This window comes from Ovis canadensis, chromosome 12 (genome assembly GCF_042477335.2).
Source record: "Ovis canadensis isolate MfBH-ARS-UI-01 breed Bighorn chromosome 12, ARS-UI_OviCan_v2, whole genome shotgun sequence".
Taxonomy (NCBI): domain Eukaryota; kingdom Metazoa; phylum Chordata; class Mammalia; order Artiodactyla; family Bovidae; genus Ovis; species Ovis canadensis.
This window is the reverse complement of record NC_091256.1, coordinates 42,747,223-42,774,115: the sequence shown is the minus strand read 5'-3', so window position 1 is coordinate 42,774,115 and position 26,893 is coordinate 42,747,223. Positions and strand designations below refer to the sequence as shown.

At 39.9% G+C, this 26,893-nt stretch overlaps 1 protein-coding gene across 2 annotated transcripts in view; it reads left to right on the top strand.

Annotated features, from left to right (window-relative positions):
• The window catches only part of EFCAB2 (EF-hand calcium binding domain 2), a 145,933-nt gene that overhangs the window by 86,690 nt on the left and 32,350 nt on the right, over window positions 1–26,893 (top strand). For both annotated transcript variants that reach the window (XM_069545502.1, XM_069545501.1), the window contains exons 3-6: window positions 1,657–1,729; window positions 25,556–25,635; window positions 26,223–26,265; window positions 26,370–26,436. In XM_069545502.1, coding sequence (XP_069401603.1) covers window positions 1,657–1,729; window positions 25,556–25,635; window positions 26,223–26,265; window positions 26,370–26,436 — 263 coding nt within the window. The remainder of the gene's footprint in view (window positions 1–1,656; window positions 1,730–25,555; window positions 25,636–26,222; window positions 26,266–26,369; window positions 26,437–26,893) is intronic.

The window sequence follows — 26,893 nt, the reverse complement described above, 5'->3', positions numbered from 1 at the left end:
GACGCTACCCTCCTCACGTCCCTGTCTTCCCTTTGTTTCTATGAGTTAAGGCAGCCATTATTCTTATCCAAGTCTGGAGTTGAAGCAGTTCTCTGATTCACAGAACAGAAGATCTAGAAGGTTATGGAGGCGATAAATCCATGACTGTTTATCAAATTACATTTTTTGGTCCCTGCCTCATTAACTATTTGTTCTAATGTATGCAATAGCCAGTCTAATGTTACAGAATATTACTACGTTGGTCTTGGCCAGTTTCATGCGTCATCTTTAACTGCTTCTTGAGAGAAGGTATAATCTTGTAAAATACTTTTAGTCTCTAGTAACAGCATCATGTTCAGATCCTGCCTCAGTGAGGCATGTGGGCATGAAAAGCAGTGAGACTAAGGAGCTCAGGGAGGTATGAAATAGAGTTGACGTGAAAACATTACATGTTTAGTTGGCTCTCAAATTTCAGTCAGTGAACACCAAGAATCCTGTATTCCACAGTTATTGACTTCAGGTTTTTCTCTTGATACTCATCCTTCAGCCTCCTGAAGAACTTAAAAATTCTTATTTAAAATGTTTTCTCTGTAAAATAGAGAGTAAATATAATACCACAGATATTAGCCAGAGTGGTAAAGAAGTTAAATAGTTTAGTTAAGTGAACATTAGTTAAGTTGTTAACATTAGTTAACATTAACATCTAGTTAAGTTGAACAAGTTAACTTTCAAAATATCACAACTTGTTAACCATTTTAAATGAAAATATTTAATAATCTATTATAAACAACCTGTCTGAGCATCCAGGGAGTACTGAATATAGCTTATACTTTTCTCAGCTTATTGTTAAATTGAATTACATTCCTATGGGGCAGGGGGTGAGGAATGACTAATATTTGTTGAGTGGCTACTCTGTCAAGAGCTGTGCTTTATGTTATGGTGGTGACCGCTAGAGTGTTCTCAGCCCAGTTCTGGGTATTTCAAGGAAGAGTCTGTGCTGCCTGCCAGGTAGGCTTATGCATGCAGACTCCCCTGCCCAGCCTAGCAAATTAGAGGGCTGGAGGTAGACCCCCAGCAGTCTGCCAGCGACCTCCGCAGCGGCTCAGCCGTAAAGAATCTGCCTGCGGAGGAAGAGGTGCAAGAGGCGAGGGTTTGATCCCTGGGTCGGGAAGATCCCCGGGAGAAGGAAATGGCAGCCCACTCCAGTATTCTTGCCTGGGAAATCCCAGGATATAGGAGACTGGTGTGCCCGTGGTGGGCCCACGGGGTCTCAAAACAGCTGGACATGACTTAGCGACTAAACAGCAGCAGCAGTCTGCCACTAGAGGTCCTGCTCTTAGGTACCCTGCCTCTAGACTTCACCCCATTAGGCATCATCATCCTCATTTTACAGATGTGGGCACTGTGGCTCAGAAGAATTAAGTAACACTTAAAACCAGTTAGGAAGTGGCAGGGTTTGCGCTTGCCAGTCAGCACAAACACTTCTTTCTTCTCTCTTGGGCTCACTTGTCTGCCTTTTCCTTTCCCCAGAAAGTATCTTCCATCCTCCTGAGGCAATGTTTATTACATGACTTTGTTTGCTGTGCTACACCTGCTCTGAAATAATTTAGAGAAACATAGTGCTTGTTTTTTCAGAGTTTATATTCTAAAACAATTGACTACTTTTTTTCCCCCTAGAGAGGTCGGAACAATTATCCGGTCATTGGGATGCTGCCCTAGTGAAGGAGAGCTGCATGATCTGATTGCAGAGGTAAGTAGGCTAAGAAACTTTCATTCATGGCTGACTGAAATGGAATGACTCTTTGCGTGGCTCTATCTTCTTGTAATAAAGAAAAACAAGCAACAATCCATACCTGAAGTGAAAATGCCATAGATTCCCAAATGTACTCCGTGAGGACGTTAGGCAGCTGTGACCATGCGTGCACGTAAGTCGCTTTAGTCATGTCTGACGCTTTGCGACCCCATGGGCTGTAGCCCGCCAGGCTCCTCTGTCCATGGGATTCTCCAGGCCAGAATACTAGAGTGGGTTGCCATGCCCTCCTCCAGGGGATCTTCCTGACCCAGGAATCAAAACCATGACTCCTGCATTGCAGGCAGATTCTTTACTGCTGAGCCACCAGGGAAGCCCTAGGACAGCTATGTGAATTAGCAACTCAACAGAATCTGCAAGAATTGATATCAGATCCTAAAGAAATGTGTATGACCAGGTAATGCGATGGATCAAGCAAGGACCTCACTTTAGATATTACACTCTTTGTAATTAGTTGAAGAAAGGCCAGTAGACACAGGGGACTGACTATATGCAGAGTGAATATTGACAGCCGAAAAGAATATAGTAAATAATGTCAGTTTACCGGGAATAGAAAGAGTAGAGACTGTATAGAATATATTTGAGGAAATAAAACTAACTTCCAGAAAAAGTAGTAAATAAAATAATAACTCATTTGACATTGAATTTTGAAAATGCTAATTTGTAATAGTGTCAATGAGTTGCTGGAGGGACTTATCTTATAAATGGTGATGAGAAGCCCAAAACCAGAGAGCTTTACTCCTTGTTTGGTTTTCCGGAAAAGTATCTGATCAAATTTCAAGTACACCTTTCAGTTCAACGAGGCAGAGGCCTGGAGGGAAAAAACTACCTGGGTAGTCACTAGAAAACTCTTTTCAAACTTGCTTATGAGGTATGTGGATTTTGGTGGAGGCCAAGTATCAACAAAGAGGATAGGAACAAAGGCAAGCATGTATGATTTTGTTTATCTCCTTATTCCTTGCACCCAGCATAGTACTCGCTTGTTCAGTTTTACCCAGAAGAGAAGGAAGTGACTCGGGGTGAGTCGCTTAACCTCTGCATCAGTTTCTCCATAATAATACTTACTTCAGAATTTGCTTCAAAGATAAATGAAATAATGTATAAGAAGACAAGTTTTGAATCCTAAAGTACATAGATTGGAAAGATGACTATTGCTCCACATTAACAAGTTTAAAATTTAATTATTTAGTATTGGAGTATAGTTTATTTACAGTGTTGTTAATTTCAGGTGTACAGCAAATGACTGTTATACACATACATATATACATTCTTTTTCAGGTTCTTTTCCTATATAGGTTGTTACAGAATCTTGAGTAGAGTTTCCTGTGCAATACAGTAGGTCCTTGTTTATTATCTGTTTTATACATAGTAGTATGGATATGTTCATCATAAACTCCTAATTTATCCTTCCCCTACATTTCCTCTTTAGTAACAATGTTTGTTTTCTGTGAGTCTGTTTCTGTTTTGTCCATAAGTTCATTTACATTACCATTTTGATAACTAAAACCAAGTACCCATTTTTTATTAGCATTTAAAAATATTCAATAAAGCAGGAAACTGTTTTTCATTTTGGGGTCCAGTAAAGTCATCTATTTCTGCTTTATTGACTATGCCAAAGCCTTTGACTGTCTGGATCACAATAAACTGTGGAAAATTCTGAAAGAGATGGGAATACCAGACCACCTAACCTGCCTCTTGAGAAATCTTTATGCAGGTCAGGAAGCAACAGTTAGAACTGGGCATGGAACAACAGACTGGTTCCAAATAGGAAAAGGAGTATGTCAAGGCTGTATATTGTCAACCTGCTTCTTTAACTTATATGCAGAGTACATCATGAGAAACGCTGGACTGGAAGAAACACAAGCTGGAATCAAGATTGCCAGGAGAAATATCAATCACCTCAGATATGCAGATGACACCACCCTTCTGGCAGAAAGTGAAGAGGAGCTAAAAAGCCTCTTGATGAAAGTGAAAGAGGAGAGCGAAAAAGTTGGCTTAAAGCTCAACATTCAGAAAACAAAGATAATGGCATCTGGTCCCATCACTTCATGGGAAATAGATGGGGAAACAGTGAAAACAGTGTCAGACATTATTTTGGGGGGCTGCAAAATCACTGCAGGTGGTGACTGCAGCCATGAAATTAAAAGACGCTTACTCCTTGGAAGAAAAGTTATGACCAACCTAGATAGTATGTTCAAAAGCAGAGACATTACTTTGCCGACTAAGGTCTGCCTAGTCAAGGCTATGGTTTTTCCTGTGGTCATGTATGGATGTGAGAGTTGGACTGTGAAGAAGGTTGAGCGCCGAAGAATTGATGCATTTGAACTGTGGTGTTGGAGAAGACTCTTTAGGGTCCCTTGGACTGCAAGGAGATCCAACCAGTCCATTCTGAAGGAGATCAACCCTGGGATTTCTTTGGAAGGACTGATGCTAAAGCTGAAGCTCCAGTACTTTGGCCACCTCATGAGAAGAGTTGACTCACTGGAAAAGACTCTGATGCTGGGAGAGATTGGGGGCAGGAGGAGAAGGGGACGACCCAGGATGAGATGGCTTGATGGCATCACAGACTCGATGGACGTGAATCTGAGTGAACTCTGGGAGATGCGATTCATGGGGTCGCAAAGAGTCAGACATGACTGAGCGACTGAACTGAACTGAGCTGAAAGTCATTTTTCCTGAGTAGCGGGAAAAAACATCTCCTGCACTGGTCCTCACTAACAAAAAGTGTTGATCACTCCCTTACAGTGACTATCATGAAAGCTAGAATTTGTATTGGGGAGAGGAAAGTTGGCACTGTGGAAGAGCTAGAAACTGGAAGATGAATTTACAGTGAAATCACAATTATTGTTTGTAATCGAGTAGACTAAGTGGAGCAGTAATGAAAAATACCTCTGAAACTTTAGAACCTAATTCTTTTATGGTTTGCTTGTATGTTTTTTTTTTTGTCTCTGCTTTTTATTTTTTTTATTAGTTTTTTATTTTTTAAATTTTAATATCTTTAATTCCTACATGCATTCCCAAACATGAACCCCCCTCCCACCTCCCTCCCCATAACATCTCTCTGGGTCATCCCCATGCACCCGCCCCAAGCATGCTGCAACCTGCGTCAGACATAGACTGGCGATTCAATTCTTACATGATAGTATACATGTTAGAATGTCATTCTCCCAAATCATCCCACCCTCTCCCTCTCCATCTGAGTCCAAAGGTCCATTATACACATCTGTGTCTCTTTCCCTGTCTTGCATACAGGGTCGTCATTGCCATCTTCCTAAATTCCATATATATGTGTTAGTATACTGTATTGGTGTTTTTCTTTCTGGCTTACTTCACTCTGTATAATCGGCTCCAGTTTCATCCATCTCATCAGAACTGATTCAAATGAATTCTTTTTAACGGCTGAGTAATACTCCATTGTGTATATGTACCACAGCTTTCTTATCCATTCATCTGCTGATGGACATCTAGGTTGTTTCCATGTCCTGGCTATTATAAACAGTGCTGCGATGAACATTGGGGTACATGTTTCTCTTTCAATTCTGGTTTCCTTGGTGTGTATGCCCAGCAGTAGGATTGCTGGGTCATAAGGTAGTTCTATTTGCAATTTTTTAAGGAATCTCCACACTGTTCTCCATAGTGGCTGTATTAGTTTGCATTCCCACCAACAGTGTAGGAGGGTTCCCTTTTCTCCACACCCTCTCCAGCATTTATTGCTTGCAGATTTTTGGATCGCAGCCATTCTGACTGGTGTGAAGTGGTACCTCATTGTGGTTTTGATTTGCATTTCTCTAATAATGAGTGATGTTGAGCATCTTTTCATGTGTTTGTTAGCCATCCGTATGTCTTCTTTGGAGAAATGTCTATTTAGTTCTTTGGCCCATTTTTTGATGCTTGTATGTTTTAATCTATAGCAGGGATCAGCAAACCACAACTCCTGGGCCAAATCCAGTCCACAACCTACTTTTGTAAAGTTTTATTGGAACACAACTAGACTCATTTTGTTGTTGTTGTTCTGTTGCTAAGTTATATCTGACTCTTTGCAACCCCATGGACTGTAACACGCCAGGCTCCTCTGTCCTCCCCTAGCTCCTGGAGTTTGCTCAGATTCATGTCCATTAAGTCATTGATACTATCTAACCATCTTATCCTCCACTGCCCCTTTTTCCTTTTGCCTTCAATCTTTCCCATCATCAGGGTAAGACTCATTTACTTACATATTATCTATAGCTATTTACTTATTACAAGAGTAGAGTTAAGAGACCATATGATTTGCAAAGCTTAAAAGTTCTGGCCTTTTACAGAAAAGGTTTGCCAACTCCTGATCTATATATAGGTTTCTCTGGCAAAGTAGAACCAATACTATGTCTAGTGTTAGGAGATTGGGGCTCAGATCCCATAACTACTGCTTACAGCTGTGTGGCCTTTGGTGAGCCACTTAATCTTTCAAAGTCTGGTTTCACATGCAAAAGGAATGCAACAATAGCATGGTGTTTTATGAGTATTAAATTTAATAACTGTAAGGAATCAGCTGTTACTTAGTGGGCACTCTGCATATTTGGATTTGCTTGCTCTGTAGATGACTTGCTGCCAAAACACCCCCACAGGTTTGGGCAGTTACCAACAGTAGGTGTTCAGGTCACAATGTTTTATTTTGTCTTTACCGTTTTCTTAGGTACATTGACACAACTTTTGAAAATTACAGATATTTAGAACAGTTATGGTCTCATAAAGATCACTGAGCTATCTAAGCTCTATATAAATGTTTTTCTGCACTTACAATGCAGTTTATTCACATTGCATTCTAGCAATATGCTTGAAAAGGTTTGCATGTGACTGTCCTTTTTGAAGTTTCCCAAATAACTGAGAGGAAAAAAAGTGCACAGATATTTGATACATACATACATACATACAAAGCTACATAATAGTAAATGTTTAGGGGTAGATGTCATATTGCTAAATGCTCTGTAGTAGTTTCAGAACTGAAACTGTTTCCGCCTCATTTGTTCTGAAGTGAAACAGTGACTATACTTTAAAATTCTTCTATAAAAAATTGAAGTCTGTGTTCTGTTCTCTAATTGTCATTTAATTGAATTTTATTGTAGATTCATACTAACTTTCAGTTGTCCACTTCTTGGAGATCAATTTGAAATCCAGTGTTTCTCTTGAAATAGATCATTAAAAAAAAATCACTCTGCATTGATCCGTCTACTTAATATTCTGTAGTTAACCACTGGTCCCACATAATCTCTGTCTGTTTGGAATGTCACAAACCCAGCAAAAATGAGAAAGGTTAATGAAAATCTTATCAACATACAGGTTACTAAACATTTTTTCCTTTGCTGTTAAGTTAGAGCCACCTGGGATCGTCAATGTGCAAGAGCTGGGAGGAGATAATGACATTTCAGTACAAGTGGAAGGGATATTTAGTGGTCTACATCCTTTGAAGTTCAAACCTAAGTGTACTTATGGAGAATTTAAAGTAATTACAAAAGAGAACTAAAAGATGTTTGGAAAATAACATCAATGCTGGTGAGATTATTACATTGCACAGTGATTTTTTAAAAGGTCAAGTCATCAGGAAAGTCTAAAAATCAAAAATGTGTGTGCACCTAATAACAGAGCTTTAGTATACATAAAGCAACATAGACAGATTAGAGGGAAAAACTGACAATTCCAGAATCACAGATGATAATTACAGTAAACTCTAAGTAACTGATAGAATAGCTATATAAAATATTAGCAAAGATATAGAAGATATGAACCATACCATCAACCACTCCAGGCTAACTAGTATCTATGGAACACGACCCTGAACAACTGCAATGTACGTGTTCTTTCCATATGTACATGGAGTGGTCATTAAGATAGTTCAAGTACTAGGCCACAAAACAAGTCTTAGTAGATTCTTAATACCCCCAAAAATGAATTAAATAGAGAGCAATTGAGAATAAAATCATTAGGAAATCCTTAAGTACTTGGAATTATACTTCTTTTTTAAAAAATTTATTTTTTTATTGAGGGATAATTGCTGTACAGAATTTTGTTGCTTTCTGTCAAACCTCAGCATGAATCAGTGATAGGTATGCATATATCCCATCCCTTTTGAAACTCCCTCCCATCTCCCTCTCCATCTCACCCCTCTAGGTTGATACAGAGCCCCTGTTTGAGTTTCCTGAGCCATAGAGCAAATTCCCCTTGGCTATGTATTTTACATATAGTAATGTACATTTCCTTGTTACTCTTTCCATATATCTCACCTCTCCTCCCCTCTCCCCATAAGCAACATACTTCTAAATAATTCATGAATCAAAGAAGAAATCACAAGGAAAAGTAGAAAACATTTTGTCCTGAGTGATAGTGAAGATACAGCATGTCAAACTTTGTGGGATGCAGGTAAAACATCACTTTACCACTAAGTGTTTATATTAGAAAAGACAAAAAAATCTGCAAGTAATTATCTAAATTCTCATCATAAGAAACTAGAAAAACAAGACCAACATACACACAATATAAATAGAGGGAAGAAAATTATAAAGAGCAGAAATCAGTGAAATAGAAAATGCACAGAGAAAAATCATTGAAATAAAATATGAATCTGTTCAAATACAGTTGATAAACTCATAGCTAAGTACATCGAGATACAAATTACCAATATCAAGATTAAAGGAAACTATCTTGTGATAGCCTATAATGGAGAAGAATCTGAAGAAGAATATATATAAACATATATATGTATATATAAATACAAAACTGAATCACTTTGCTGTATACCTGAAACTAACACAACATTGTAAATCAACTATATACTTCAATAAAAAGTGTTTTAAATTATCTTTTATTTAATTATGAAATTTCCCTTCTACCAATTCTTAATAGTACTAGAGCTGTAGTCACTTCTTGAAACAGAAATTAAAGAGTAGCTTCTGTATAAAAAATTTTTTAAGATGAAGAATGAGTTTTCATTATCCTTCAAATAATAACAAAACATTATCAAAAACTGTATGCCAGTGAGTCTAACAACTTAGATAAATGGATAAATCCCCTGAGAGACACAGATGACCAAAACTGACTCAACAAAAACTGGAGAATTTGAATAGTCTCATATCGATTACCAAAATTAAGTTTATAATTAAAAATTTTCCCACAAAGAAAACTAGAAATTCAGATGAATTCACTGGTGAATTTGCTCTAACATTTATGGAAGAAGGAGTACCAATTCTATACAAAAATCTTTCTGAAAATATTACAGGAAAGAATACTTTTCCAGCTCATTTAAAAAAAAAATTTTTTTTAATTTTTATCCAGCTCATTTTTTGAGGCTAGTATTACTCTGATACCAAAACCAAACAATCATATTACATGAAATAAAACTATGGGCCTTATTAACATAGATGCAAAAAAATCCTTAATAAAATTTTATCAAATTAATTTCAACAATATGTTAAAAAGGATAATACATCATGAGCAAGTGCCATTTATACCAGAAATTTAAGGTTAGCTTAATATTAATCGATGTAATTTACTACATTAATAGAACAAAGTAGATAATGATATGATCATTTGAATAAATAAAGAGAAAACCTTGAAAAAATTCTACACTCATTGAAGATAAAAATACCCAGCAATATAAGAAGAAAAGGAAACTTCTTTACCTGGCTAAGGACATCTACAAAAGTCCCTAAGGCTAACATCTTGCTCATTGGTGAAAACTCAGTGCTTTCTGCCTAAAATCAGGAATGTCTATGTTCATCACTCCTAGTCATCACTGTACTTGAAATCTTAGCTAGTGCAACAAGGCAAGAAACAATAACAACAGATACACAGTTTGGATAATAAAAAGTAAAACTATGTTTCAAGCAACATGATTGTGTATGTAGAAGATCCTAAGAAATTTACCAAAAAGCCATTAGAACTAATATATGAAGCTAGCCAAGTTACAGGCTACAAAGTCAACACACAAAATTAATTACATTTCTATAAACTATAAATTAACAATTAGAAAAATTAAGTAATCAGTTCCATTTATAATAGCCTAAAAAGTGAAATAATAAAGTTAACAAAAGATAGATGAGACTTACACACTGAAAACAGCAAACATTGTAGAGGGAAATTAAGATCTAAATAAATGAATAGATATACACGTTTGTGAATTAGAAAGCTCAATATTTTTAAGATGTTCTTCTCAGCCTGATCTCTAGATTCAACACATTTTCAACTAATCATAGCAAAATTTTCTGAAGGAATGTACAAACTGATTCTCAAGTTTGAATGGAAACGTGAAAGACCTTGAACAACCAAAATAATTTTGACAAAAAAGACAAAGATGGATTTATACCACCTCATATGCAGATGACACCACCCTTATGGCAGAAAGTGAAGAAGAACTAAAGAGCCTCTTCATGAAAGTGAAAGAGGAGAGTGAAAAAGTTGACTTAAAGCTCAACATTCAGAAAATTAAGATCATGGCATCTGGTCCCATCACTTCATGGAAAATAGATGGGGAAACAGTGTCAGACTTTATTTTGGGGGGCTCCAAAATCACTGCAGATGGTGACTGCAGCCATGAAATTAAAAGACGCTTACTCCTTGGAAGGAAAGTTATGACCAACCTAGACAGCATATTAAGAAGCAGAGACATTACTTTGCCAACAAAGGTCCATCTAGTCAAGGCTATGGTTTTTCCAGTGGTGATGTATGGATGTGAGAGTTGAACTATAAAGAAAGCTGAGCACCGAAGAATTGATGCTTTTGAACTGTGGTACTGGAGAAGACTCTTGAGAGTCCCTTGGACTGCAAGGAAATCCAACCAGTCCATCCTAAAGGAGATCAGTCCTGGGTGTTCATTGGAAGGACTGATGTTGAAGCTGAAACGCCAATATTTTGGCCACCTGATGCGAATAACTGACTCATTTGAAAAGACCCTGATGCTGAGAAAGATTGAGGGCAGGAGGAGAAGGGGATGACAGAAGATGAGATGGTTGGATGGCATCACTTACTCAATGGACATGAGTCTGTGTAGGTTCCGAGAGTTGGTGATGGACAGAGAGGCCTGGCGTGCTTCAGTTCATGGGGTTGCAAAGAGTCAGACACGACTGAGCGACTGAACTGATTGCAGATTTACTATGAAGCTTCAGTAATCTTGAGCATTATATTTGTACACATATTGTGTGGTATCATGCACAGTGTGATATTTTGTACACTGGTACACATATAGATCACTGGAACTGACTAGAGAATTGAGAAATAGAGCCATACATATCTTTGACATAGGTGCTAACATCATTCAATGAGAAAAGGATAATCATTTCAATAAATAGCGTTTGAGCAAATGGTAATCTGAATAGAAGGAAACAACACTCTTTTCAATTTTCTTTTACTCCGTATACAAAAATTAACTTGAAATGGATCATAGAACTGAACATGAGAGCTAAATCTATAAAACTTCTAGAAGAAAACATAGGGAAAACTTTGTGACGTTGGGTTGGCCAAAGATTTCTTAGATAAAGAGACAAGGAAGCATGAACCATAAAGAAACAACAGTGATTAATTTCATCAATATTAAAAACTTTTGCCCATCAAAGGGCAGAGCTAAAAACATACAGGGCTTCACTGGTGGTCCCGTGGTTAAGAGTCCGCCTTGTAATACAGGGGACACTGTTCAATCCCTCATCTGAAAAAGATCCCACATGCTGTGGAGCAACTAAGCCCGTGTGCCACAACTCCTGAGCCCAAGCTCTAGACCCCTCGAGCCTCAGCCATTGAAACCCATGCTCCCTAGAGCCCATGCTCTGCAGCAAGAGAAACCACTGCAGTGAGAAGCCTGCACACCACAGCAAAGAGTAGCCCTTGCTCGCCGCAACTAGAGAAAGCCCACAGGCAGCAATGAAGACCCAGCACAGCCCAAAATAAAAATAAATGCGAGTCATGGATTGGGGGGAAACATTTGAAAGATAATTTATTTGATATTGTATAATTCATTTGATAATATATGAATGTCTGTGCTGTGCTTAGTTGCTCAGTCGTGTCTGACTTTTTGCCACCCCATGGACTGTAGCCCGCCAGGCTCCTCTGTTAATGGGATTCTCCAGGAAAGCATATTGGAGTGGTTGCCCATGCCCTCCTCCAGGGGCTCTTCTCAACCCAGGAATCGAACTGGGGTCTTCTGCATTGCAGGCGGATTCTTTACCAGCTGAGCTTCTAGGGAAGCCCATATGAATGTCTGCTGCTGCTGCTGCTAAGTCGCTTCAGTCGTGTTTGACTCTGTGCGACCCCATAGACAGCAGCCCACCAGGCTCCCCTGTCCCTGGGATTCTCCAGGCAAGAGCACTGGAGTGGGTTGCCATTTCCTTCTCCAATGCATGAAAGAGAAAAGTGAAAGTGAAGTCGCTCAGTCGTGTCTGACTCTTAGCGACCCCATGGACTGCAGCCCACCGGGCTCCTCTTTCCATGGGATTTTCCAGGCAAGAGTACTGGAGTGGGGTGCCATTGCCTCCTCCAATATGAATGTCTATTTCAACCTAATTTTTAAAATAGCCAAAGATTTGTATGGCCATTTCATGAAAGAAAAAGTATCAGTGGCCAATAAGCACATAAAAAGACGATGAATATCTCTAGTCCGTGGGGATAATGAGGTGCCACTACACATCCATTAGAATGTCTAAGATTTGAGTCTGAAAATGTTAAATGCTGGCAAGCCCATTGATGCAAGTGGAATGTTAATGTTCCCTACTATTATTATTGTATTACTGTTGATTTCTCTGTTTATGTCTGTTAATATTTGCTTTATGTATTTAGGTGCTCCTGGGTTCGGTGCACATATATTTACAATAGTTATATCTTCTTGTTGGGTTGATCCCTTTACCACTATGTAATGTCCTTCTCTGTCTCTTGTTACACTCTCTTCATTTTGCCTAATTTTCTTTATTTCTATGTGTTAAGTAGGTCAGTTTTGTTTCCCATTCTTGGAGTAGTGGCCTTATGTAGATGTCCTAGGGGGCTCAGCAGCATGCTCCCCTCTGATCACCAGAGCTATATGCCCCCTGTGTGGGCTGCGTGTGCCCTTCTATTGTGGCAGGGCTGACTACTGTGGGCATGCTGGTGAGGGGGCTGGCCCCTGATTCACTTGGTTGCAAGGCGCTGCCTCTTACTGAAGGGTGGGATAGGCTTCCTGTGTGGTTTGTCTGAGCAGCCTGGTGAGGGGGTGCAACTGCTGCTGGACCACTGGAGGGCAGGGCTGAGTCCATCCGCAGCTCTCTGTGTGGCCTGGGTTGTGAGGGAGGGGCTGCTGCCAACCCACTGGTGGGTGAATAAGCCCCCAGCAGAGGTTTGCTAGTGGAGGATTCTGAAATGGAGCTTGGCAGTGCTGGTGTCGTTGTGGTAGAAGAAGCTCGCGGAAAAGGCTGCTACCAGTGTCTTCATCCCTTGGAGGTCCAGCTGCTTCCTGCCTTTCTGGGAGGCTCTCCAAGATTAGCAAGTAGGTCTGACCTAGGCTCCTTCTGACTACTGCCTCTGAGCTAGCATTCAGAGTGTGAGATTTTATGTGCACCTTTTAAGAGAGGAGTCTCTGTTTCCTATAGCCCTCTAGCTCTCCTGTTCACAAAGGCAAACATGCTGGGGGCTCATCTTCTGGTGCAGGATCCTGAACTGGGAAGCCCAAGTGGGGCTTGAACCTCTTACCTCTTGGTAGGAACCTCTGCAATTGTGACTGTCCTCCTGTTTGTGGGCGACCTACCTGGGAGTGTTGTTGTTCAGTCTCTCAGTCATGTCCAACTCTGTGACACTGTGGACTGTAGCATGCCAGGCTTCCCAGTCCTTCAACATCTCCCAGTTTACCCATACTCTTGTCCATTGAGCTGGTGATGCCATCCAACAATCTTATCCTGTCTTGTCCCCTTCTCCTCCTGCCTGCAATTTTTCCCATCATCAAGGTCCTTTCTAATGAGTCAGCTCTTCGAATCAGGTGGCCAAAGTATTGGAGCTTCAGCTTCAGCATCAGTCCTTCCAATGAATATTCAGGGTTGATTTCCTTTAAGAATTGACTGATTTGCTCTCCTTGCTGTCCAAGGAACTCTCAAGAGTCTTCTCCAACATCACAGTTCAAAAGCATCAGTTGTTCGGTGCTCAGCCTTCTTTATGGTCCAACTCTCACATATGAATATGACTACTGGAAAAACCATAGCTTTGACTAGACGGGCCTTTGTTGGCAAAGTAATGTCTCTGCTTTTTAATACTCTGTCTCAGTTCAGTTCAGTCGCTTAGTCATGTCTGACTCTTTGCGACCCCATGGACTGCAGCACATCAGGCCTCCCTGTCCATCACCAACTCCTGGAGTTTACATAAAATCATGTCCATTGAGTCGGTGATGCCATCCAACCATTTCATCCTCTCTTGTCCCCTTCTCCTTCTGCCCTCAATGTTTCCCAGCATCAGGGTCTTTTCCAGTGAGTCAGTTCTTCTCATCAGGTGGCCAAAGTATTGGAGTTTCAGCTTCAACATCCAATGAACACCCAGGACTGATTTCCTTTAGGATGGATTGGTTGGATCTCCTTGCAGTACAAGGGACTCTCAAGAGTCTTCTCCAACACCACAGTTCAAAAGCATCAATTCTTTGGCACTCAGCTTTCTTTATAGTCCAACTCTCACATCCATACATGACCACTGGAAAGACCATAGCTTTGACTAGATGGACCTTTGTTGGCAAAGTAATATCTCTGCTTTTTAATATGCTGTCTAGATTGGCCATAACTTTTCTTCCAAGGAGCAAGTGTCTTTTAATTTCATGGCTGCAGTTACCATCTGCAGTGATTTTGGAGCCCCCCGAAATAAAGTTTGACACTGTTTCCACTGTTTCCCCATCTATTTTCCATGAAGTGATGGGACCAGATGCCATGATCTTAGTTTTCTGAATGTTGAGCTTTAAGCCAACTTTTTCACTCTCTTTCACTTTCATCAAGAGGCTCTTTAGTTCTCTTTTCTTTCTGCCGTAAGGGTGGTATCATCTGCATATCTGAGGGTTATTGATATTTCTCCTGGCAATCTTGATTCCAGCTTGCGCTTCATCCAGCCCAAGGTTTCTCATGATGTACTCTGCCTATAAGTTAAATAAGCAGGGTGACAATATACAGCCTTGACGTACTCCATTCCTGATTTGGAACCAGTCTGTTGTTCCATGTCCAGTTCTAACTGTTGCTTCCTGACCTGCATACAGGTTTCTCAAGAGGCAGGTGAGGTGGTCTGGTATTCCCATCTCTTTCAGAATTTTCCACAGTTTATTGTGATCCACATAGTCAAAGGCTTTGACATAGTCAATAAAACAGAAGTAGATGTTTTTCTGGAACTCTCTTGCTTTTTCGATGATCCAGTGGATATTGGAAATTTGATATCTGGTTTCTCTGCCTTTTCTAAAGCTTGAGCATCTGGAATTTCATAGTTCATGTACTGCTGAAGCCTGACTTGGAGAATTTTGAGCACTGCTTTGCTAGTGTGTGAGATTACTGCCATTTTGCAGTAGTTTGAGCATTCTTTGGCATTGCCTTTCTTAGGGATTGGAATGAAAACTGACCTTTTCCCGTCCAGTGGCCACTGCTAAGTTTTCCAAATTTGCTGGCATGTTGAGTGCAGCACTTTCACAGCATCATCTTTTAGGATTTGAAATAGCTCAGCTGGAATTCCATCACCTCTACTAGCTTTGTTTGTAGTGATGCTTCCTAAAGCTCACTTGACTTTGCATTTCAGGATGTCTGGCTCTAGGTGAGTGGTCATACCATCGTGATTATCTGGATCATGAGGATCTTTTTTGTATAGTTCGTCTGTGTATTCTTGCCACCAGTTCTTAATATCTTCTGCTTCTGTTAGTTTCATACCATTTCTGTCCTTTATTGCACCTATCTTTGCATGAAACGTTCCCTTGGTGTCTCTAATTCTGTTGAAGAGATCTCTAGTCTTTCCCATTCTATTGTTTCCCTCTATTTCTTTGCACTGATCACTGAGGAAGGCTTTCTTTTCTCTCCTTGCCATTCTTTGGAACTCTGCATTCAAATGGGTATATCTTTCCTTTTCTCCTTTGCTTTTCACTTCTTTTCTTTTCACAGCTATTTGTAAGGCTTCCTAAGACAGCCATTTTGCCTTTTTGCATTTCTTTTTCTTGGGGATGGTCTTGATCCCTGTCTCTTGTACAATGTCATAAACCTCCATCCATAGTTCTTTAGGTACTCTATCAGCTCTAATGCCTTGAATCTATTTCTCGCTTCCACTGTATAATCCTAAGGGATTTGATGTAGGTCATACCTGAATGGTCTAGTGGTTTTCCCTACTTTTTTCAATGTAAGTTTGAATTTGGCGATAAGGAGTTCATGATCTGAGCCACAGTCAGCTCCTGGTCTTATTTTTGCTGACTGTACAGAGCTTCTCCATCTTTAGCTGCAAAGAATATAATCAATCTGTTTTTGGTGTTGACCATCTGGTTATGTCCATGTGTAGAGTCTTCTCTTGTGTTGTCGGAAGAGGGTGTTTGCTATGACCAGTGCATTCCCTTGGCAAAACTCTATTAGCCTTTTGCCCTGCTTCATTCTGTACTCCTAGGCCAAATTTGCCTGTTACTCCAGGTGTTTCTTGACTTCCTACTTTTGCATTCCAGTCCCCTATAATGCAAAGGACATCTTTTTTAGGTGTTAGTTCTAGAAGGTCTTGTAGGTCTTTATAGAACCATTCAACTTCAGCTTCTTCAGCATTACTGGTCAAGGCATAGACTTGGATTACTGTGATATTGAATGGTTTGCCTTGGAAATGAATAGAGATCATTCTGTTGTTTTTGAGATTGCATCCAAGTATTGCATTTCACTCTTTTGTTGACTGTGATGGCTACTCCATTTCTCCTAAGGGATTCTTGCCCACAGTAGTAGATATAATGGTCATCTGAGTTAAATTCACCCATTCCAGTCCATTTTAGTTCGCCTAAAATGTAGACGTTCACTCTTGCCATCTCCTGTGTGACCCTTCCAATTTGCCTCTGTCTAGGTTTGTCATATATATACCTTGGAGTGTGTCATACACCTGGGAGTGTGGGTCCTGGCAATACAGTGTCTCCAGTCCTCCTACCTGTCTTGTTATGGCAGATTCTTTATCACCAGCACCACCTTGGAAGCCCCCTTGTTATGGTTACTTCTTTATCTTTAGTTGTGAAAAATCTTTCCTGATAGTCTTCAAATTATTATCATAGAGAGTTGCTTTACAAGTAGTTGGGATTTTGATGTGCCTGTGGGAAGATGGGAGCATGGGGTCTTCCTACCCTGCCATATTGGTGACATCCCAGTCCATCACCTTAATATAATCAGTATGAGTAATTTAGTGCACTTCCTCCCATATTATTTTCCTGTACATGTTTTTAGCATAATAGTAATCTTTTTTTTTAATAGTAATCTTATAGTACAATTTAGTATGTACAATTTCAACCTTGCTTTTTTTTGCTGGTTGTATATCACAGTCATTTCCAATGTTATTATAAAAATTTCATTCTTTAAAAAATGCATGCTGATTAAAATTGGATGCTCAAAAAACAGAGGAGTGATTTCTCTTGTTTCCGTCACTCAAACACAACCAGAACATTTTACGTTTTTACTCAATATTACATCAAAGTGACTCTTTCATACTGTTATTTAATTTATTGAACTGTGATGTTGGAGAAGACTCTTGAGAGTCCCTTGGACTGCAAGGAGATCCAACCAGTCCATTCTGAAGGAGATCAGCCCTGGGATTTCTTTGGAAGGAATGATGCTAAAGCTGAAACTCCAATACTTTGGCCACCTCATGCGAAGAGTTGACTCATTGGAAAAGACTCTGATGCTGGGAGGGATTGGGGGCAGGAGGCGAAGGGGACAACAGAGGATGAGATGGCTGGATGGCATCATGGACTCGATGGACGTGAGTCTGAGTGAACTCCGGGAGTTGGTGATGGACAGGGAGGCTTGGCGTGCTGCGATTCATGGGATCGCAAAGAGTCGGACACGACTGAGCGACTGAACTGAACTGAACATTTTAAGAAGGAAATCCTGTCATATACTGTAAAATGGATGAAACGTGAAGATATGTGAAAATTCTAGTCACAAAATAGACCAATACTTCATGACTCCACTTACTTGAGGTATCTAAAGTAGTTGAACTCTTAGTCTGTTAAAGATATTTGAGAGTTTGAATTGCTTCATGAAATGTAAGAATAAGTAATACTTTAAACTAACATGTTGTTATGAATGTGATTTTAGAACTGTCTCTGGACCTAATAAAGCTTATGTGATATTGGATATTTATTATGCTAACCAAGTCTCAACCCAGGATAGAGCTTTTCCTCCAATCTTATTGCAACACAATTTTAAACAGTTACTTTTGATATAAATAGTAGATTACCTTGGGGGAACAGTTGCTTCAACACTTACTGCCTCTGTCTGCTAGGGGTGGTGAGCAACTGAAACTGAAGGGGGGTAAGTGGAGCCCCTTCCTCTCCCTGCCCCTACTGCGGCCTGCAGGTAGATTGGGGGGATTCACAGCTTGACAGAAACCGACTCCCATTGCTTCAAATTATGGAAACTTCAAATCAAAAAAGGACCTTTTTGATTACATGGCCTGGCCACCTATTGATTCTTCGACTCTCTGATAGTCCACCCAAAAGATGAGTTAGTCTTTTTTGATACCTCTTAGAATAAGAAAGGGACTTATAACCCCAAAGAAGTACTTATCCCAATTTTTACACAACAGCCTCTGGGATGTTTGAAGTAAATAATTTTTCTAAAGCAAGTAACTTTAGGATTTTTCATTTGTAAGACTAATTGGTAAATGCCGGTGAATTTTTGTTATCATTTTATTCTATCCAAGGCAGAGAAGTATTTTCTAAATTGTATTAGTGTTTTGGTTCTGAAACACAATTTATGTCAAAATTTGCATATGTGATATTCAAGTCTAACTTGAAATATCTCATTGTTTTTATATTTTTACTACAAATAGTTAAAAAATTCATATGTATGTCTTATTTGGTGACCTGGAACTAGATGAAATGTAGGTGCTTTATAAACCATCTAAACTGCTGGTATTATCTTGCTTTTGTGAAGCGTGAAATAGTTCAGTTTATTGATGGATTGTATGTCTCTGGGGAGAAATGAATTTTCAGTGTGTTTTATTGTGCCTATTCAGAGAACTCAGTATTAAAATAAATAATGCTTTAATGAGAAAAGAGATGGCCTGATGACTTCACTGTGGGAATGGGAGAAAGAACTCTGGGCTGTGGTCCCATCACAGCACCTGACTGCCCTTGAGGACCCTGAGGGGTGCTTTACCTGTCTGTGCTAGAATGGCCTCAAGTGCAAAACAGGTGAAAACAATTGTGTTTTACCAAGGTAGAGTGAGAAAGAGTATTTGCCACCTGCTTTGACACTTAGATAAATGTTGATTTAAAAATAATCCCACAGTATTTACATATTTATTGAGATGGCTCCTTATTGGGCCGGAGGATGCAAAGAGGCTGTGGAATGGCTGGAGGCCCTGTGCTAGCCCGTGGAGGCGGGCCCCTTCGTGTGTCAGGGAAGCAGGGTATTTTCTTCAGATTGCCTCTGCCACCGTAGTTCTTTGGAGGAGGAGAAGCGAGGTGTGTTGGGGCCTCAGTCTTCTTCCAGGTAGACACCTGCTGGCTATTAAGATGAGCTCCTCCTATAAATGGTGTTTGAAGGCTAAGCTGGAGGTCTTCCTACAAAGAGGTTTTATTTCCTCTGCATTCATAAATGCTCCCGAGCTTACTTTCTAATTATCACCTCCTTTCTAGCACATTAGCCTTTCTCTTAGATGAAACAGACCAGATTAGAACTTACTTTGCCTCATTCACGTGCACAATAACAAGATATATTTGTTTCGTTTTTGTCTTTTGAAGAGGAGGAAGATGTGACAGATGGCTGGCTGTTACTCTCCTCTCCTTTCAGCCCAGGAAGCAAGTAGGGGAACAGCAGAGTGGAGACATCACGGCTGCTGATCTGCAAACCCTCTCCTCTAGGCCAGGGTTCAGGGGCGAGGGACAAGGCATTAGACATGCCTAGCAGCTTAATACATTCGTGCCGCATTCCACGTGGCATTTTACAGAGAGGAGTCAGGATCAGACTTCTGTAAAAAGCAGTTCCCTATGGTGGGTCAAGGAGGCTGTGTCTAAAATTTTACCACCAGAGATCGATTCTTTTAGGAGGCGGTGTTATTGCAGAATATAGAACCAGAAGTGTGTATACTACTGATTAAAATAATAATAATCATAATAATTCAAGGTTTACAAAGCACCTTTATGTCATATTTCTCACACCATTTGTGTGCAAATGTATAAAGTTTGGTAGAACTGCTGTAACAAAGTACCACAGTGTCTTAACAGAAATTTATTGTTTCACAGTTCTGGAAGCTAGAAGGACAGAATTAGGCAGAGTTGGTTGCTTCTGTTGGCTAGGAGAGAAGAATCTGTCTTAGGCCTGCCTTCTTGGCTTGTAGAGCTTGTCTTCATGTTCACATGATATTCTCCCTGTGTGCCTCTCTCTGTGTCCAGATTTCTTCTTTTTATTAGGACATCAGTTATATTGGAGTAGGGCCCACCCTAATGACTTCATTTTAACTTGATTACCTCACTGAGGATAAACTTGATTACCCTGTTTCCAAAGAAGTCACATTCTGAGGTGTACCAGAGATCAGGACTCCAACATATGAACTTGGGCAAGATATAACTGAACCTATAACTATCTATATATGTTTACATACAATATATGATAAATTGTGGTTCAATATTTGATACATTTCTATTAAATTTTAAAGGCATTTAAATAATCATTGAGCCATTGTTGCATAACATTTATAGAAACTAGTGTTTTTGTGCTGTCTTACTCATGGCCTCATAAAGTCAACTAGTTTGTCCTGCACCAGAAGTAATAGAAGCACTTATTATCCTCCCCTCTATCCAGCCATTTCCAGATTGTCAGGCAGGTTGTTCTATCCTGCTTTTCTTGCTTCTCTTCTATGATAGAGAAATGTACCATATTTTTTAAATGCCTTTTAAAAAACCAGTGGAATCAAAATAAAATGTGGAGTTTAGTAAATAATAATAGGTCAGTATTGGTTCAATGGGTTTTACAATGAACCAAGTATCAGTTCAGTTCAGTTCAGTCACTCAGTCGTGTCCAACTCTTTGCGACCCCATGAATCGCAGCACGCCAGGCCTCCCTGTCCATCACCAACTCCCAGAGTTCACTCAGACTCATGTCCATCGAGTCGGTGATGCATCCAGCCATCTCATCCTCTGTCATCCCCTTCTCCTCCTGCCCCCAATCCCTCCCAGCATCAGAGTCTTTTCCAATGAGTCAACTCTTCGCATGCGGTGGCCAAAGTATTGGAGTTTCAGCTTTAGCATCATTCCTTCCAAAGAACAGCCGGGGCTGATCTCCTTTAGAATGGACTGGTTGGATCTCCTTGCAGTCCAAGGGACTCTCAAGAGTCTTCTCCAACACCACAGTTCAAAAGCATCAATTCTTTGGCACTCAGCTTTCTTCACAGTCCAACTCTCACATCCATACATGACCACAGGAAAAACCATAGCCTTGACTAGACGGACCTTTGTTGGCAAAGTAATGTCTCTGCTTTTGAATATGCTGTCTAGGTTGGTCATAACTTTTCTTCCAAGAACCAAGTATAGTTGTACCATAATAATGCAAGGGTAAACAATAGAGGAAACTGGGAGGTATATGAGAACTCTCTGCTATCTGTAAATCTAAATCTATTCTAAACTACGTATATATAATAAAAGCTTTTAATAATATAAGGTAGTGTCTAGTATATGTTATACAGTTCATTAATACTGTGTTTAGAAATATTATATAATTGTACTATTTTTATGCCATTGCTTATATATCTCTTAATACAAAAAGAGCAGATTAGATGTGGCCTCTAGAGGACAGTGTTGAGTCATAGAAAGATTTTCACACTGTCCAAGTTGAAGATGGACTTACATATTTTTCTTCTTACTTTTTTAACCCCAAGGCCTTTATTTGTTCATTATCTCTCTTTAAAAAAATCAAGGAAAATATATGCCTCATCTGCTATCCTGATTCATTGGAGTTTTGCTTTAACTTATTATTTTTGTGAAGTTTTAGGCCTATACAGATCCATCAGGCCATTTGGCTGTACACAGAATAGCGTTTCACCTGTGTTCAGAGCACCAAGGGCTTCTGGAAGTTGTCCAGGAGCATGATCATGGTGGGGTAGGCGTTATGAGGGACATAGGATGTGTCTGTGACTTCTCACATGATGGAGAGCGTGCTGTAGAGTTGAACTCCCTTTGGAAAAACTATGAACCGTTTGTGAATTGATGAGGGTGCTCATAACATAGGATTTTTGCTCTTGCATGGTCAAGACTGTTGGCTCTGCAGTTTGTTGAGGGTACAGGGAAAGGGAAACAAACTATAGTGCCAGCTTCTGGAACAGATTTCTGGATTAATCAGAATAGAAACACAACCTTTTAATTTAAAAATGATCCCTCTGGAGGCAGTCTCATTAGATTGGCATTTTAGTTTTAAGCAGTTTGTGGGGCTGGGAGTTAGAGTGCTACTTAAGCACGTCTGAACCACAGCCACAAATCACAGCCACATGAACACTGATTTGCAAATTGCTTGCCTTGGATCTAGAGGCAGCTGAAAACAATTGCTCATGTATCGATGGACTCAGAGATTCTGAAACACATCATTCTGTCATTAGATGGATGACATTTCTTACTGATAGTGGAGTTCAAGGGCTTGCCTCATACTAGGTGAGAATCTAGTATAAACATTAAAAAATAGTTGTCATTTGATGACAGTGCGTTCCACTTAGCAGCACCTATAGATTTCTCATCTTTTGCTCAGAGAATAAATCTTTTAAAATCGCCACTGTTGAATCGGAATGTGTGAGCCTTTCAATAGAATTTTTGAAAGGGAGTGGAACATTTACAACTTCTCATAAATAGCCTGACATGAAATTTAAAATCAATAGAGTACTGTTCAGCCACACCATCAAAGCTGAACCTTTTGAGCTTGAGTCTTCCTCATTCTCATCTAATAGTTCTGGGTACCAAAATTGTTAGGTGTTGTCTTCTCTTAGTTAGCGGTGGTATAACAGTGTTCCACAGAGCATCTAGTTATTTAATGAATAGTACAGTCCTTGAGATTCATTGGTTCCCTAATCTGGTCTCCTAGCCAGTGTTCCTTATGTCAGGGGAAGCATTAGTCCATCTCATTTGTGCAAGTCAGAATCCTGGGAGTGGTCCTTGGCCCTCTTTTTTTCCCCTCATCCTTGCCTGTAATAGATACAGTACCAGGTTTTCTTGGTTTTATATCTTAAGTGTTTCTTGAAAACACCTACTTCTCTCTCCGTGGCCACCGCTCTCTAATCCAAGCCCTTGGCATATCTGCTTAGACTACTGCAGAAGCTGCCTTACCCACAACCAGTGTGATTTTCTAGACACGCATCTATGAGACCTTCAGTGATTTAGGGTAACAGTGTCTTGGGATAACAACCAAAGTCATGTACATGGATGGTAATACCTTGCATGGTCTAGTCCCCATTTCTCTCTCCAGCCTCATCTGAAAACATTCTCCGCCTTGCTCCCTATGCTTCAGCCTCCTGGGCTCCGGTGCATCCCACAGGGTCTTAGTGCCTGTAATTTCATCTACCTGGGAGTGTCTTTCCCTGCTGTTTTTGATACCTTTTACTCATCCTTTATAATAATCAACTCAAGTGTGATTTCTTTATGAATGCATTTCCTGATAATTTGGCCAAGAAAAGTTTTCTTTTTTCTGTACTCTAATAGACCTTTGCTCCTTTACTTCATTGTTTCTTATATAAACTTATAATTAGACACTCAGCTTTGTTGGTTTTTTAATGGATTTATATCTCCACTTTCAGAGTATGAACCCTGTGAGTGGGGACCACGTCCGAGTATCAGTCAGTCAGTCAGTCAGTTCAGTGGCTCAGTCGTGTCCAGCTCTTTGCGACCCCATGAATCACAGCACGCCAGGCCTCCCTGTCCATCACCAACTCCCAGAGTTCACTCAGACTCATGTCCATTGAGTCGGTGATGCCATCCAGCCATCTCATCCTCTGTCGTCCCCTTCTCCTCCTGCCCCCAATCCCTCCCAGTATCAGGGTCTTTTCCAGTGAGTCAACTCTTCGCATGAGGTGGCCAAAGTACTGGAGTTTCAGCTTTAGCATCAGTCCTTCCAATGAACAGAACTGATCTCCTTTAGAATGGACTGGTTGGACCTCCTTGCAGTCCAAGGGACTCTCAAAAGTCTTCTCCAACACCACAGTTCAAAAGCATCAATTCTTTGGCACTCAGCTTTCTTCACAGTCCAACTCTCACATCCATACATGACCACAGGAAAAACCATAGCCTTGACTAGACGGACCATTGTTGGCAAAGTAATGTCTCTGCTTTTGAATATGCTATCTAGGTTGGTCATAACTTTTCTTCCAAGGAGTAAGCGTCTTTTAATTTCATGGCTGCAGTCACCATCTGCAGTGATTTTGGAGCCCCAAAAAATAAAGTCTGATACTGTTTCCACTGTTTCCCCATCTATTTCCCATGAAGTGATGGGCCAGATGCCATGATCTTCGTTTTCTGATTGTTGAGCATTAAGCCAACTTTTTCACTCTCCACTTTCACTTTCATCAAGAGGCTTTTTAGTTCTTCTTCACTTTCTGCCATAAGGGTGGTGTCATCTGCATATCTGAGGTGATTGATATTTCTCCCGGCAATCTTGATTCCAGCTTGTGTTTCTTCCAGTCCAGCGTTTCTCATGATGTACTCTGCATATAAGTTAAATAAGCAGGGTGACAATATACAGCCTTAACATACTCCTTTTCCTATTTGGAACTAGTCTGTTGTTCCATGTCCAGTTCTAACTGTTACTTCCTGACCTGCATATAGGTTTCTCAAGAGGCAGGTCAGGTGGTCTGGTATTCCCATCTCTTTTAGAATTTTCCACAGTTTATTGTGGTCCACACAGTCAAAGGCTTTGGCATAGTCAATAAAACAGAAATAGATGTTTTTCTGGAACTCTCTTGCTTTTTCGATGATCCAGCAGATGTTGGCAATTTGATCTCTGGTTCCTCTGCCTTTTCTAAAACCAGCTTGAACATCTGGAAGTTCATGGTTCACATATTGCTGAAGCCTGGCTTCGAGAATTTTGAGCATTACTTTACTAGCATGTGAGATGAGTGCAATTGTGCGGTAGTTTGAGCTTTCTTTGGCATTGCCTTTCTTTGGGATTGGAATGAAAACTGACCTTTCCCAGTCCTGTGGCCACTGCTGAGTTTTCCAAATTTGCTGGCATATTGAGTACAGCACTTTCGCAGCTGTACTCATCTTCCAGGATTTGAAATAGCTCCACTGGAATTCCATCATCTCCACTAGCTTTGTTTGTAGTGATGCTTTCTAAGGCCCACTTGACTTCACATTCCAAGATGTCTGGCTCTAGGTGAGTGATCACATCATCGTGATTATCTGGGTCGTGAAGCTCTGTTTTGTACAGTTCTGTATATTCTTGCCACCTCTTCTTAATATCTTCTGCTTCTGTTAGGTCCATACCATTTCTGTCCTTTATTGAGCCTATCTTTGCATGAAATGTTCCCCATTATCAAGTCCCCAGTACTTGGCACAGTGCTTGGAAAAAGTAGCTGGTCATTACATTTGCTGAATGAATAAGAGGCTGTTTTTTACTGATTTTCCAGGTGGAGGAAGAAGAACCCACTGGATACATTCGATTTGAAAAATTTCTACCAGTGATGACTGAAGTCCTACTGGAAAGAAGGTAAGAAAGTAAATACAGTTGTTGAGGTAATGATTAGAATTGCATTAATTTCAAAACACTTGGCCTTTTCACTTTGTATGTTATACTCAGCCAACGTTTATCACAGAATAGCTTCCTCCTAGTTTTTCTCTACACTTCTGAATGGCCAGTTGGTATGTTCTCAGAAATATCCACCACTTCGGTATTAATCTAATAATCAAAGTGTAATTAAAGGGCAAAGAAGCTGCAAAAAGCATAAATCAACAACATTCTTATTAGCTTCTGTTTGAATTATCAGTGATAAATAAGAATTAACCCTAATCATTTTTCTAAAGAAAGTGTAGCATTAGCTTACCATAGTTTGTTTACTGTAGGAATTTTGTTCCCATAATGATGAAAAAAGCTAACAGATAACATTTAACTAAGTATTCCTTGGGGGTATGGAGTACTTTCAACTTTATTATCTAGAAATCCAAAAATATTTCAGTGAGGGATGAATTATTATCCTAGTATGCTAGCAGCTTTATTTATTTTTTTAAATGCGATCATTTGTTATTTGGAGATTGAGCTAAATACTGTGGTGTTTACTCCTTTTATTGCATAATTAGATATAGACCAATTCCAGAAGATATCCTTCTTCGAGCTTTTGAGGTATGTAAGCCACAAATTTTACATATATTTATATTTATGTGAAAAAAATCATCATGTGGAATTTTCATAAAAAAATAGAATACCTATCTTTTCCTTCCTCCTAGGTATTAGATCCAGCTAAACGTGGATTTCTTTCTAAGGACGAACTGATAAAGTATATGACTGAAGAAGGTGAGAGTGATTCATTACTTATAAATGAAAGTCGCTCTGTTGTGTCTCACTCTTTGTGACCCCATGGACTGTAGCCCACCAGGCTTCTCTGTCCTTGGAATTCTCCTGGCAAGAGCACTGGAGTGGGCTGGCATTCCCTTCTCCAGGGGATCTTCCCCACCCAAGGCAGATTCTTACTGTGTGAGCCACTAGGGAAGTTTTGTTACTTGTTAACAATGACTTATTTAAGTGATTAATAATTTTAAAACAATTATGCAAAAGTTCTAGAGTCTACTTTGATCATTCCAGTTAAAAGAAGGTACTTAGTATTCTTATCATTTTGGTTTTGGAGTTTTGTGGTGGGTAAGAGGACAAAGGGTAAGTTAAGAGGGGATGGATTATTGCCTTATAGGATTTTGTAAAGTGTAATGATACTTCTATAAATTGAAGTCATTTCATTCACTTAGAGTATTTCCAG